The sequence below is a fragment of the Engystomops pustulosus genome, chromosome 5 (genome assembly GCF_040894005.1).
Source record: "Engystomops pustulosus chromosome 5, aEngPut4.maternal, whole genome shotgun sequence".
Taxonomy (NCBI): domain Eukaryota; kingdom Metazoa; phylum Chordata; class Amphibia; order Anura; family Leptodactylidae; genus Engystomops; species Engystomops pustulosus.
Window position 1 is genome coordinate 50,742,931 of NC_092415.1, and position 15,549 is coordinate 50,758,479.

A 15,549-nucleotide genomic window follows, 5' to 3' on the forward strand; every position below is an offset into this window, starting at 1 on the left:
GTCCACTTCTGCACATAACCTCCTCATGTGACTTGTGTCCACTCCTGTACATAAAATCCTCATGTGACTTGTGTCCATTCCTGTACATAACCTCCTCATGTGACGTGCGTCCACTTCTGTACATAACCTCCTCATGTGACTTGTGTCCACTTCTGCACATAACCTCCTCATGTGACTTGTGTCCACTCCTGTACATAAAATCCTCATGTGACTTGTGTCCATTCCTGTACATAACCCCCTCATGTGACTTATGTCCACTCCTGTACATAACCTCCTCATGTGACGTGCGTCCACTCCTGTACATAACCTCCTCATGTGACTTGTGTCCACTCCTGTACATAACCTCCGCATGTGACTTGTGTCCACTCCTGTACACAACCTCCTCATGTGACGTGCATCCACTTCTGTACATAACCTCCTCATGTGACTTGTGTCCACTCCTATACATAACCTCCTCATGTGACGTGCGCCCACTCCTGTACATAACCTCCTCATGTGACTTGTGTCCACTCCTGTACATAACCTCCTCATGTGACGTGCGTCCACTTCTGTACATAACCTCCTCATGTGACTTGTGTCCACTCCTGTACATAACCTCCTCATGTGACGTGCGCCCACTCCTGTACATAACCTCCTCATGTGACTTGTGTCCACTCCTGTACATAACCTCCTCATGTGACATGCGCCCACTCCTGTACATAACCTCCTCATGTGACTTGTGTCCACTCCTGTACACAACCTCCTCATGTGACGTGCATCCACTTCTGTACATAACCTCCTCATGTGACTTGTGTCCACTCCTGTACATAACCTCCTCATGTGACTTGTGTCCATTGCTGCACATAACCTCCTCATGTGACTTGTGTCCACTCCTGTACATAACCTCCTCATGTGACTTGTGTCCACTCCTGTACATAACCTCCTCATGTGACGTGCGTCCACTTCTGTACATAACCTCCTCATGTGACTTGTGTCCACGCCTGTACATAACTTCCTCGTGTGACGTGCGTCCACTCCTGTACATAACCTCCTCATGTGACGTTTGTCCACTCCTGTACATAACCTCCTCATGTGACTTGTGTCCACTCCTGTTTATAACCTCCTCATGTGACTTGCGTCCACTCCTGTACATAAAATCCTCATGTGACTTGTGTCCATTCCTGTACATAACCTCCTCATGTGACTTGTGTCCATTGCTGTACATAACCTCCTCATGTGACTTATGTCCACTCCTGTACATAACCTCCTCACATGACTTGCATTTACTCCAGTACATAACCTCCTCATGTGACTTGCGTCCACTCCTGTACATAACCTCCTCATGTGACTTATGTCCACTCCTGTACATAACCCCCTCACGTGACTTGTGTCCATTCCTGTACATAACCTCCTCACGTGACTTGTGTCCACTCCTGTACATAACCCCCTCACGTGACTTGTGTCCACTCCTGTACATAACCTCCTCATGTGACTTATGTCCACTCCTGTACATAACCTCCTCATGTGACTTGTGTCCACTCCTGTACATAACCTCCTCATGTGACTTGTGTCCATTGCTGCACATAACCTCCTCACGTGACTTGTGTCCACTCCTGTACATAACCTCCTCATGTGACTTGTGTCCATTCCTGTACATAACCTCCTCATGTGACTTGTGTCCACTCCTGTACATAACCTCCTCATGTGACTTGTGTCCACTCCTGTACATAACCTTCTCATGTGACTTGTGTCATGTGGATTTGTAACAAAAAGTCTCAAATAACAACCAAGGGAAAAGACATGAACAAACATAAGGCACAAAAAAGACAGGAGAAAAGTCTCAATTATACCAAAAAAAGTAGGCAAGATACATGTACGTTATCAAATCAATGAGAAGGCAGCCATGCAATACATCAAAGGAAAATGTAGAGATATTTTTCCTCCTCTGTCTGGAGTTGCAGCATTGAAAATGATAATAACAGCTGTGATTTCTTTTGTAAAACAATTTGCGCTTTTCCTCCGGGTCACCTGAAGACTTCTCAATCATTGTTGTGGAAAAACAAGACGTTTTAACCTTCTTGTAGTTAAGATGAAAACAAAAATCTTGGATTTACCAAACAAAAGCCACATCAGCAAAAAATATTTTATTCTCTCTTATACTTTACAGAGCAATAAACCTCCTTTTCGTAGAGTAAAATCAAGTACATCTTTCAGGTTTCAGGTTTCATTTGATACATTTCTGTAAACCCTCTTTATAGTTCTATCACAGAATCGTTTAAAAAAATAAAAATGGAGTCACTTTACATCGAGTCTTTCAACTTTCTCAGCATTTCTATAATCTTGCAAAAATAACAGCAGGATATACTGATATTGAAGTCCATAATGATTGTTACTCTCAATATTGCTTTATTCTGCAGTAAGGGTTACTCACCGCTTCAGACTACACCAGTGAAGATTTTGTATTAGTTCTATTCATGTTAAGATGTTAAAAATACTATTTACAATTTTTCTTTGGAAATACATCACCTCATTACTTTACACCCATTATCTGTAATATATATATAAAGCGCAATCATATCCTAGAAGTCTGTCTGTACACTCAATAATAAATATACAGTCCTTATATACAGAAACAAATACAAATGGTGGGAAGGGTCTTGTTCCTGAGAACATACAATCTATAATAGTTGAACAAAAGGAGAATACGTGGTAGTTAGTATTGTAGGTGAGTGATGCTCTTTAATAAGATTCTACTACATTATTTATTTATTAGTATGGATTGCAACGGGTAAAAAAATGTTATAGTGTGCATGACCAATGGGAATGAGGTATAGAATAAAATTGCCTGTTTTAAGTATTAATGGGGTATTCGACGAATCGGCATAATTCATATACAAATGGGTCCTTAAAATATAAGCTAATATGTAATTAGTTGTTATTTAAAATTTTGCTTCCCTAAGCAGAAAAATGCTGTTGACATAAACTGTAATGAAGAATTAAAATGCTACTGGCCCTTTAACCAGATTTCCTCAGCGTGGAGCAGACACAGGACAGAAGATGGCCGCTGGTCACATGTCCACATCACATATCCTGCACCTGCCTGGGCAGGTCATGTGATCACCACTACGTTTGGCTGTAGTCGGTTGGTTGCAGTGTATCCAGGATGGCCAGTGTTGTGGTGATGTGCAGGGATGGCAGTTACACATCATTACTATGGTAACAGAGCAGGAGAGTCTGTTACATCATCACTGGGAGCAGAGTATAATAGGGAGGAGGGGTTACTAAGAAACTAAAGGCTCATGGGACATCTTGGTGATAACTCCACCTACTTTAGAAAGCCCATAATATTTTGTTAATCATAAAATCAAACTATTGAGTCTCCATTTTGTGACTAATGATATGGAGTTTTGTTATATTCATTTATTTATAGCATTATGGGTTTTTGTATCAGACGGTCATATTCCCGGAATACCCCTTTACGCATTAAAGTGGTCAGTAATCCTAACTAGGTGGATGCACAAAATTGATTTGGGACTTCTGCCATACTGAGCTGTAGTAGGGATGCCATGCAGATCTAAGAGGCCGGTACTATACCCCTGCATGGAGCTGATGTCAAATGGTATTATCTGTCACATTCTGAATAAACATGACAAAAAATAAATAAATAATGGAACCTGTTAGAAATAATGTTGGAAGATTCTTCTATCTATGACCAGAATAAAAAACAAAAACTCACTTATTCTTACCTCGGTCCAGAGCTCTCGCCACTTATGCGTCATACCGTTTAACCAGTGAAGTACAAGCCCCACTTCACTACATTTCCCCAAAGTACAGCACATGTGCAATGAAGCCAGGGTGTCCTACTCCCACTCCCTATTGCAATGTGCAATGAAGTAGGAATACCAGAGATCTGCTGCTTTATCAGTCATCTCTCGCTGACCACAAACAGTGGGACAATAAACCACTGGTCCATACGGATCTGTAGTTGGTTTTGTGTCCCAAAGTGCCTTGACAGGTTCCCTGTATATTTTATTAGTTAATTACAAAATAAGTCTAGATTAGCATCTCTGTGAGTGTTTCTGTTATAAACTTGCGTGTTTTTTTTCAATATTCTACAATTATTTCCATTAATTTATTACATTTATAATGTTATTCTTCATGTTTTTAGTTTTCTGTTATTATTTATTTAAAAAGTGGAATTGATATTGGAGGGAAATAATGTTACCATTAGATATCTATCTGCGTTCATCCATTTATTGCTCACCTGTCACCGCCCCAGCGGCAGCTGTAGACTGGGCTGCATCCGTCAGACGTGACAATGTAATCACATTTTGTCTGTCGGCTTAAGAGCCCCGTACAGCCTGCAGAGAAAAGTGAGTACTGTTTGTGTATATATATATATATATATATATATAAATATATATATATATATATATATATATATATATATATATATATATACATACAATTTTTTCTTCCTTTTTTTCATCAGAAAAGAGAAGGGGGGGGGGCTTTGAACCACAGGGACATTCTGAGTGTTTGTGTGGGGGACAGAGGAGGGGCTGGAAAAAATATAGTGGCCCCTTTTCTGTTGACCTCTTTTAAAACGGCAAACCAGAGAAAAGGGGGTATTTTAAGGAGGATGCACAGAAAAACGGGACATTCTAAAGAGCAGGTCAAAGAAAAGGGGGTATTCTAAGGAAGGGGACACAGTAAAGGGGATATACTAAGGAAAGGGGCAGCAGGTACGGGAGCACTAAAAGGGGGCTAAGGAAAAGGGGACACTATAAAGAGGGGCTTAAGGAAATGGTGCATTGTAAAATGGGGGCTTCTGCAAAGGAGGCAGTATGAGATGGGCACACAAGGTTTTTTTTTCCAAGGACCGGGGGGCGCTTTTCCTTTGGTGCAGCTAGTCACTGGTTACAAAAAGGTTTGGAGCCACTGGGTTAGAGTAGTGTTATTTCCTATTTTAGCTAAATAAGGCAACATAAATCAAAATGGTAATGTAAGCCAGCGCTTAGCTGACTGATTATCATTAGGCTTTTTATTTAAAAAAGTCAACAATCTGTTATGTGGACAACCAAAGAACCTATAAAACCCAACGAAAACACAGAACGGTACAGTATACATTTCAATTATATTCAAGACATCTTTGTTGAATAAAAAGATGTTAAAATGTTAACTTATGTTTGGCTTTTGTCCAGCTGGATACTGTTTAATATTTATGCACTTTTGTGGTTGTCAATAAAATGGAAACTAAATGGTAGATGTAAACAATAGGTGAGGGTAGGGGTTATCATAAAGCATCATAGTAGGGGTGTTACTATGCATTGGTGAAGTGGTGGCATTTTTACAGATGCCCATATATTGGACTTTATAGTACTTTGAACCATGGTCCTGGTATCAGACTAAAGAAGCTACAGAAGCTGTGATACAAAGATTTAAAGACAAAGGGACACATTTACTTCCCCGTTCGTGGCGTTCACTAAGATCGTGCGCCCAATAGAATATATGTGTCGCTACCCCGCTCAGGTCCGACAAAGTTAACCTTTTTCTTCCTGGTGCATTGTCACAATTTGAAAGTTAAATCCAGCTATCAGTCCGAATCAGTCGATTCCTCCAATGGCACACCCCTTAATTTGAGCCACATGGAAGCCAGTGTAGCTGCGACAAAAAACGATTGTGTCCAACACAATCCCAGCGCAGACACCTGTTAAATGCCTGTCCAAGCTGTGCAATCCCTGAAAATGGCAAACAGTCCGACGAAAGAGCGTTCTGCGACCCTTAGTAAATGAGCCCCATAGTATGGAATCTTTAGCTGCTGCTTGTACTTCCAACTGTGAGTGTTACCTGCCCACATCTCCTATTTTGCAGCTCACAGAATAGGATGAGATTATTTTCTTTAATCTGTGGCTGTAGATCTTAATACATAGGCATCTAAATTAATGTCCCCCCTCATGACTGACCAATATCTGTCAAAAAGATAATGGGGCTCATTTACTATGGGTCAGCGGACTGCACAGTTGCACGCAATCGCGCCGGCTTTCATGCGACACAAATCGGCAGTGGGCCATCGGACAATCCAATGTATTCGGACAAACCCCGCAATTTAACTTAAAAATTGTGTTGCAAGCCATGCACTTACATGCACCAGGAGGACGATGGTGAACTCCAGTGGACCTGACTGGGGAAGCGACACATTCAGCAAGTCGAGCGCACAATGAATCGCAGCACAGTGCATTGTTGTCGGACAATGCACTTTCGAGATCTCCTCTGAACCGGTAAGTAAATGTGACCCAATACGTTCTCAGCTAATTTTTCAGATGATTTTGGAGGGAACTGTTTTATAGGTAAACTGGTGAGATTTCACATAAATGTGGCAATTCTAGATAGGATATTTCATACCTTACCTGAGTGGCTGCTCCCTCAGCACATCCACCTCCCTCTACCTGCTGTAATCTCACAAAGTGGGTGAGGGAGTGCTCCTTGCACACAGTCACAGCCTGGGATTCTGCAGCATGGATGGGTATTGGTTACACCCCCAGGAGCCCTTCAGGCTTCTTAGCATCATTTTAAAAGTTGGTATTGAAAGGCATAGAATAATTTAACTGGAAAAAGCCTAGTGCAACACCAACAAAGTATGTCCTTCTCTGCAATTCTGGCTTTTTAAATCATTTACTGTGTGACAACAGTTAACTAACTTTTGCTGCCACTGATGAATGAAATAAAGATTCTTTAATGTAAAATCACAAATAAAGTGATTTATATTCATTACAATAATTAAATAAGAATGAAATACAAAATGAATTACTAATGTTAGAATGAGAAATTAGGAACTTAGGCAGTTCATTTCAGTTCAGTGTGTAGGAAAGTCAACTTTATGTGGTTTAAAATAAATCATACAGACAAATAGTTGTTTCGTTACTGCACTTCCAGACCAGGCTTATTTTGTTTGACCTTAGAACCTTCAAAATTTTAGGCTTTCAGTGGATTCATATTTGTATATTTTGATAAGGCTTTTTGAAGCAGTTCTAAAACCAAAATAAGGTAAAATTCAGACAGCACTTTCTCTTACTTTTTTTTCACTCTAGGAAATGGTACCTGCATAACAGAACTAAACACAACCTGATCAAAAAATGCATGAGTGAATGTACCTATAATCCTGTGTCAGTAGTACTGAGAGGCTCGGTATCCAAATACATGTCCGTTCTTCACATACCGTAGAGTTGTCAGTAAGATTTCATCTGTTTAGGTATGCACCAAAATTTGGTTTGAAATATGAATTAAAAAAACTGAAACCTACTCTCTATAATTAAATCTGATACATACTGTCATTAATATGCATTCACCTTCATTATGGGAAATAAGAAAATTGACGCCTCTTAAAGCTGATCTACTAAAATGGGCCAAGATTTATACTGTCCCACATGATTCTACTTTACATAGAAACAGTAAGTGTTTGTCTTGAAAGGCTGCATGTGTAAAATGTACATACAATTTATAGCAAATGTTAGTGTGATGTTAGTGTGACCCTTACCATGATGGATACCATTGAAATGACTGGTATTTAACTATTGTTTAACTATTATAAATGTTGTACATAAATGAGTAAATACCTGTAGAGATACCAGAAAACGCATCCAATTAGGCTAAACACTCTGGAAACCATTTGGTTTAATTGAAATAATTTTATTTCAATTTCATTAAAAAGCTTGTGGCCATGGAGACAACAAAAACGTAAGGCTTTAATGCACAATGCTAGGTTGTCTTCAGCCTCCATGTCTACAAGATTTTTAATGGAATTGAAATAAAGTACATGATGTAAATGGAACATGTTGACTGCCGGTGTTTTGCCTATTTGGATGTTTTTCCTATATGTATCCATATGCATACATAGTGGGGTAAGAGGGCGCCACTTAGCAGCAGGCAAAGGCTTGGTGAATCCTTGTACACATGACTAAATAAAAATGTCATTAATGTCATGCATGTCATCATATTAGAGCTCAGTACAGCTTCTCTAGGATTTATATAGGATTTGTAGAAGAAAATATCCTGGCGTGTCACATGCCGGGTGTTAATCTATTGTTATTATATTATATTGTTGTAAGGCAATCACACAACATGTCTTCATATAGACATGTATCAGGGTTTGTATGATTATTGTTCCCTTTATGGCCACCTTCTTGCCAAAGGGGCACGGAGGGGCGTGAAGAGGGCTGCATCTGGCAGCAATGTGGGCCAGTACAGAACTTTCCTGCCCAATGCCATAGCAGTGTGATCAGAAGCAAATAATCCCTCCCCCCAACCACAGGGTACATCATTTCACCTGGTCTGATATGTTCTGGCTTTTCCCTGTCCTTCTCAGCTCTCCTATTTAGATATATAACTTGTCAATCAAATGGAGGGGGCAGGGAGAAGGAGGGGAGTCACCTAGAGGACACTTCTTCCTGTTTCCTGTGGTAATATTGTAAAGGAAAGTGATGATAGACCATAAATATGGCAGAATGAATGAAATGTTCACTTCATTTCACTTTTCTAATTGGCAGCTTCATCTGAACCATTTCCATACTCCCATCTGTTGCCTCCTTTCCACAATGACAGAGGTCATCTTTAACTGAGCCAGTGGAAAACGTGTGTATACAATGTCTAATCTACAAATCAGCATCCGGTGGTCTACCAACCAGAATCATTCCATTCTTAAGATTCAGCTGCTAATATAATTGCAGTATAAAATCAATTTTGTCATCCACACCAAGTTTCTCTATAGGATTAAATGTGTATTTCATAAGGGATTAAGCTACAAAACCAGCGGGCTTCCATGTTAGAACAAATAATAAAGGCAAAACAAGTACTAAATTCTGAATTTGCACAAAATGAAGGATTTCAAAAGAGCACACATGGATCAATCAGTATTACTCATCCTTTGGTTAATCCATGCAACTTCAATTATGAAGGGTTTTGTAAGCAGCTTACAGAGTAAATAAGTACTTAATTTGGAAACCACTGAGCATATGTTGTTTTTTGTGTTAACCAGTTGCACATTGTACACTTAATCTTATCTTGGTATGGCTTTTATGTCTCGAGTACCATGGAAATAAAAAAAAATGGTAAAAAATGACTATAAACGATGCCGGGCATCTATGGTAATGAGAACAGATTTTTGTAACTTACTTACAAACATAGGAAATAATATTATCAACACCAATTGTTGTTGCTTATTATGCATGGACTTTGTTGCGTTTCTGTGCACCACAGGCATTTGAAATGGGCTGATATTGACCATCACATGGGTGAGCTGGCTTGCATTTGTTTTTTCAAAATAATATTAAGGTACAAAAATTTCCAGTGACATGATAGCAAGCAAACGGAACAAAAAAACAAGCACCCCTGCCTCGTTTCATATGTTAAAGTTTTTCCACAATGTCTTTAAGCCATTTGCCGGAACAGTTGGTTAAATATTGTTTCTTCTTCTCTTGTTAATATAAATCCCCTCCACAAAAAAATATCATGAAACATTTTTGTTTTGCCACCTTTTTTTTAAATGTTAGAAAATAAGTGCTGATTTCATGTTGTCATATTTTTATTATTTTTGTATATATATATTTTTGTATTTATTTTTGAACACGAAGATTGAAACACATAAAATAAAAAAGGTGTCCTTGTTGCCGGAGATTTTATTTTGAATGCCCTCTTTTCCAGCAAATGGTTTTGATGTGATATGTTTGGACTGTACAGTAGGTAATAATTTTAACCCATAACCCACTTTCTGGTTAAAAAAATAAATCGGTAGCCATTTAATTTGTCTTTAAATCCAAGTTCCAAAATGTCAGGCTTTCTTGCGTTCAATAAATATTCATTCACAGTTTCAGTATCCTCAGAAGATGAGTACATTTCTTTAGGACATATCAAGTTGAATACTTTGTTTTACAAACACCTGCTGTGGTAGAAGTAGCTGATGCAGAGGCCGAAGAAGCCCCCTGGCTGTCTACAAAAAGAGGGTCCAAACAAGCTACTTTAGCTGCAAAAAATGAATGAATGCAGTGAAGAACAGCAAACAGATTGGAGAACTCCAGTTCCTGTAAGTAAAGAGTAGGAAACATTTATTTTTGTACAGTTTGCTAAACCATCAAATGCAGCCACAATCTAATATCTATCTATCTATCTATCTATCTATCTGTATATATATATATATATATGAAATATTCAGCCTGAAGTTATGTTAATTTGGTAAGTGTCCATAGATAAATAAGTGATGTCCATCAAATTTTGGTTTACAGAAATACTGTCATTTGTACATGAGAAACTTGACATCACATGGACATGTGCATATATATTATTCTTGTTTTAAAATAATATATATAATCAACACAATGCATATAATATTATATAAAAAAGGCCTAATCTTTTTTTTCTTGTTTTACTGATGGTAGACTAACCATTTCCTGAGTAATTGTTCCTCTCAGGACTTCTTTTATTATAACTCCATATGACGAGATTTTGCCAATACAGGCAGTCCCTGGGTTACGTGCAGGATAGATTCTGTAGGTTTGCTCTTAAGTTGAATTTGTATGTAAGTCGGGACTGTATATTTTATAATTGTAACCCCAGACAAAAATGCTTGCTTGGTCCAGTGACCTCTAGCACTACTAACCCAATAATCTAACCAAAGCCCAGGGGAATAGTACAGTGCTTAAACCGGAGAATGGTAAATAATCTTCGAAAATGCCTTTTAACTGTGGGTGAGCATTTATTCCATACTTGAGGGCCTTCTTCTACTATACTGGTATGATAATCTGAAAGAGTACCCATATACCCTAAACATATGCATCATACTTTATAATAATTACAAATGAAAGAACTGTGTGTATTCTCTTATAAAGTCCTAATAGCGTCATGAAAGCTAAATGAAGGGAATCTATTAAGACTGGCTCTTCCTGCCGATGCACTGAACATCAGATTTACTCCAGCCTCTTAGTAAATCCATTGAAGAGTATACAGTATGTACTGTAGAGCAATCGCTGGCAGGTCCGAAAACTGGCAGACAAGACATGTTAAATTCCCCCCACAATTTTTTACGAAAAACAACAACCACAAAATAATATCAAATCACATTACATTTCAGAGCCAATACCTTGACTGGAGACCCATGAAGATATAAGGGCAGTATGGAATCTACAGTATAAACTCCATCAATTATGCCATCAATCCCACAAAAACTAAAAACAAGTAAATCTATTTACCTTTGCTTCAATTTGTTTTGTATCTTGATTCTGGAACAAAAACTTTATTTTACTCTTTCCATCATCAGAAGAACCTTTTAGCTGAGAAAACTTATACCTCCATAGTATGGCCTAGGAAATAAAACATTGAAATAAAAGATAGGGACTTAGATCCTGGTATCTACACTATGCTGTTAATATCAGTACACAATGTTGTCACCCTTAGTTTATATCTAACTTTTGTATATATACACACATATACAAGCCAGCTACAACATTTTTACAAAAGGCATTACAAAATCTGGAAAACTTGTCAGTACTTATTGATTCTTAGAATCTCATAGTTATTGTGTATTTTGCGTGGCATTAAAACACTACAGGCAGTCCCCGGGTTACATACAAGATAGGGTCTGAGGTTTTGTTCTTAAGTTGAATTTGTATGTAAGTTGGAACTGTATATTTTATCATTGTAATCCCAGCCAGAACTTTTTTGGTCTCTGTCACAATTAGATTTTAAAAATGTTGGGTTGTCATAAGAATCAGGATTAACAATAAATCTTCATTACAGACACCTTTGATAACTGTTACAGCTAATTATTGTAGCCTAGGACTAAAGTACAATAAATTACCAATATCCACTGGTCCGTTTGTAACTAGGGGTCGTATGTAAGTCGAGTGTTCTTAAGTAGGTGACCGCCTGTATTTATAAACCCTTTGTTTAACATTACTTTAAATTCATTTTTAAAGAACTGAGAAAAAATACTCATTCTTCACTTATCTGCCTCTTCTCCTGCCCTCTGTACTTTAAACTGACTTATACTCTGAGGTCCCTGAGATGTGGTTGACTAATACTCCTCAGGACACATTGGGGGGAATTCATTAAGACTGCATTAAGATTACATTGAGAATTCATTTATGTTATGGAAGCCCTCAGGGGACTGTGATAAGAAGAAAAAAGAATGTATCCTTCCCCTATTGGCTCCTGCATTGCTTTGGTTCTCCTGATTTTGGACACTGTCGGATGTCACAGGACATGCTTGATCCAATGTCTGATGTCCTCAGACCAGGGGCAGACACAGGAAGTGAAGACCCTTGGAAAATGGCAGTGATGTCCTATGTCAGAGAAGGCCAATCATTGGATGAAGTTGATCCTGTGAGCCCCCAGAACTTCCGTTCAGGTGCAGTACCTAAAGGAAAGATACTGTAGGAACTGGAGCACAGAAACCGGAAGCCGTGTAAGTGTGAGGCTTTTTTTCCCTTATATGTCTAATAATATTTTTGAAAAACCTAATTGAATTATGAATGTCATGAATAAATTGACAACCAACCCAACCCTATCTTACCCCAGCCCTCTGGGGGTTTTCCATATTCATATTCATGGAAAACTATACTCATGGAAAAACTCTTGGATTCATGAATGATGAATGTCATAAATAAATTGACCACTATGTGTGTCCAGGCATAGTCTGACAGGCAACACTAAATCGACAGTGTCAGACAGGAAAGAATGTATGAAAACTAGCCTACTACCAATCAATACTAGTCATTATGCAAGATAATTTTCTCCATTCATTCATAGAGTATGGGAATATAATTAATTACTGAAACCAAGAAACCAAGATCCAGTTTTTCAGCTTACCACATACTAGTTCAATATATAGAAAGCATGCATTAATCTCCTAAAGGCCCTGTAATGGTGGATATTGGCAGAAAGATTTATCTTTGTGCACATGAAATCAAATAAACCAGGGACACTTACTCATAGATCCAAGCACTGTAGCCGTGTTAATCTACTTATATTTGTTATCCACAACCTTCTAAAATCAACTTTTAAAATTATGTTAATGAGCCAGAATGGCTATAGGGTGGGGTCACCAGAGCCCCTCTATGCTATAGCTTCATAGGCTGTTGCAGTGTGCAGGAGCAATTCCCCCCACCCACTGTGTGTTGTAACTTCCTCTTCTGCTGTATGATTTCAGCAGGCAGCGGGAGGGGGAAGTGCTGGGGGAGCAGGTGGGAAGGAAAGGTAGCCTGTGAAGCTACAGAACGGAGAGTTTCTTGTAACACCCCTACAGAGCCATTCTGGTTCATTCATAATAATAATAATAATAATTCTCTATTTATATAGCGCACACAGATTATGCAGCGCTGCACAAAGCTTGACAAATTGGTCCCTGTCCCCATGGGGCTCACAATCTAATCAACGTCCAGTATGTTTTGGAGTGTGGGAGGAAACCGGAGTACCCAGAAGAAACCCACACAAACACGGAGAGAACTTACAAACTCTTTAGCATATTTATAAATTTTGATTTTAGAAGGAAGGATGCCCAGGGGAAACAAATATAAGAAAATTACCACAGTCATGGTGCTTGCATCTAAGTGTAAATGGCCGTGGTTTTATCATGTTTGATTTTGATGGTAGATTTCTTTTAAGACAATTTCACGTTAAATATACATTCCTTACATTTTATTATATTAAGCATTTAGCAATGACCCAGGCTCTCAATTTTAACTCACTGGTGACTTAATGCAGTGCTTGTTGGACAGGTCTTTTTCTCTGATTATCTGTATAATCTCTGTGGTATTACTGAGATTTTGCTTCTATTTTTGACTATTCTTTGTCTTCAGATTTTCTACCTCCGTGACATATTAGTTTTGACTCAGTTTGTCTGACTACGCTATTTGTCTGTCTGTCCCTTTTGTTTGTCAATCTGTCCTGTGCTTGAACCCAGAATAGTAACTGTTGCCCAGTTGTCACCTACAATATAGTGCAGGAGTAGCAAGTAGGCAGGGACTTAGTTTGTGGGTAACACAGGGCTTGCATGTCTTCCCTGTATTGACACATCCAATATTATGTTGCATAATGTTTTTCACATGCCCTATAATGGGTGCACATATCATTTATCTCCATAGGTGTAATTTCCTGAAGAATTATTTTATCAGGTTAGTGTTTATATCTCAGTTAGTGAATTCCAATGTTTTGAATATTATATGTGCAAAGTAGTTACAAAGCACAAGCCCCAACAGTTGTCATAACAGGCACCCAACACTGTAAAAATATCCCAATGACTATTATGGGGACCATGGCCTGACACACACATATGAACTGAAGCTTATGTATGTGACACACATAGAAAATAAACAGTAAAAAAATAGAAAATATTAGTAGCTTTGTGGATATCCAATAAAGCTCTATTTTTAAGGCTATCCAGCATTCTTCATTATTTGCGGTGAGCTAAAGTAGCTCTTTATAAAAAATTCAAGCCACTGTACCATATCTAGGTACACATCATTTAGGATGATAGAGGTCAATAAGCCAAATCATTACTGTGTGTGAATCCTTAGTTCTTAACAATACAGAACTAACTAGTTGTCCAAAAACTCTCATCCCTAATTGCATGGGTCTGAAAAAGCCTTGTCAACTTCCCCTTTTCACAGTTTTCGTGGTATTATTAATATTATTGCTGTACATTACTTGACATCCAATAACACAAATGGTTTACCTTTGTTGCCGCATCAAAGCAGATAAATCCCATGCCAAAGTCAATGGTGAGGCCCATTAGATGACTTTCAATAACACATGCATACGTTTTACACTGAAAAAAGATAATACATCACTGGTCATTATTAATATCATTCAAATGTGTTAAACACAGTATCAAGCTCTATAATATTCACTAATATTGTACTTTTTATTTTGTATTTTTCGAAAACTGATATATTGATATATGTAGTGCCCATCATTGTATCGAGTATCCTCCAAATATCTAACAAATACCATATGAGCATAGCATTTATTTGGCCCTCATTTTGGAAATTGATACAAACTAGGAATCCATGTCTCCTTAACAGTTATAAAACTTTTTTAGTGGAAGTCTTTTACTTCCACTCAGACTGAGTTTCTGTACCACATGAATACTATAAAATTGGTAAAATTAGTCGCAACCTACACTTATCTGCCTTCCTTTATTGTTCTTCATTAATACAATACCAAGTTGTAGAGTCTACAGTTTTTACAGGGCTCCACCACTTTCTCATCCCATGTTCATGTACAGTATGAATAACAGTCATCCGTTACTGGTAACTGAGGGGAGGGTGGTACTAACTTATGAATACAACAGGATCATAACTTTAGATTTGCCATACTTTTTCTTAGGTACTTTGGCAGAACATTTCAGTACCATTTGGGATAATATTTAAGATGGACTGTCTCTATAACATTTTTAGAGGGGGCAATACATTCTTGTCATGGATTAGCTCAATCTGCAGTAAAGCCCCTAAGGACTGTTAACAGGAATGTTCTGTAGATTCATCCCTTGACGCCCAAAATACTAGGGGACTACTTTGGCAC

At 38.2% G+C, this 15,549-nt stretch overlaps 1 protein-coding gene across 2 annotated transcripts in view; it reads right to left on the minus strand.

The window, feature by feature from the left end:
* Positions 1-2,108: 2,108 nt before the first annotated feature.
* The window catches only part of SNTG1 (syntrophin gamma 1), a 419,742-nt gene continuing 406,301 nt past the window's right edge, over positions 2,109-15,549 (minus strand). For both annotated transcript variants that reach the window (XM_072151935.1, XM_072151933.1), the window contains 3 exons: positions 14,702-14,794; positions 11,220-11,330; positions 2,109-10,055 (listed from right to left, as the gene is read on the minus strand). In XM_072151935.1, coding sequence (XP_072008036.1) covers positions 9,885-10,055; positions 11,220-11,330; positions 14,702-14,794 — 375 coding nt within the window. In that variant the 3' untranslated portion in view covers positions 2,109-9,884. The remainder of the gene's footprint in view (positions 10,056-11,219; positions 11,331-14,701; positions 14,795-15,549) is intronic.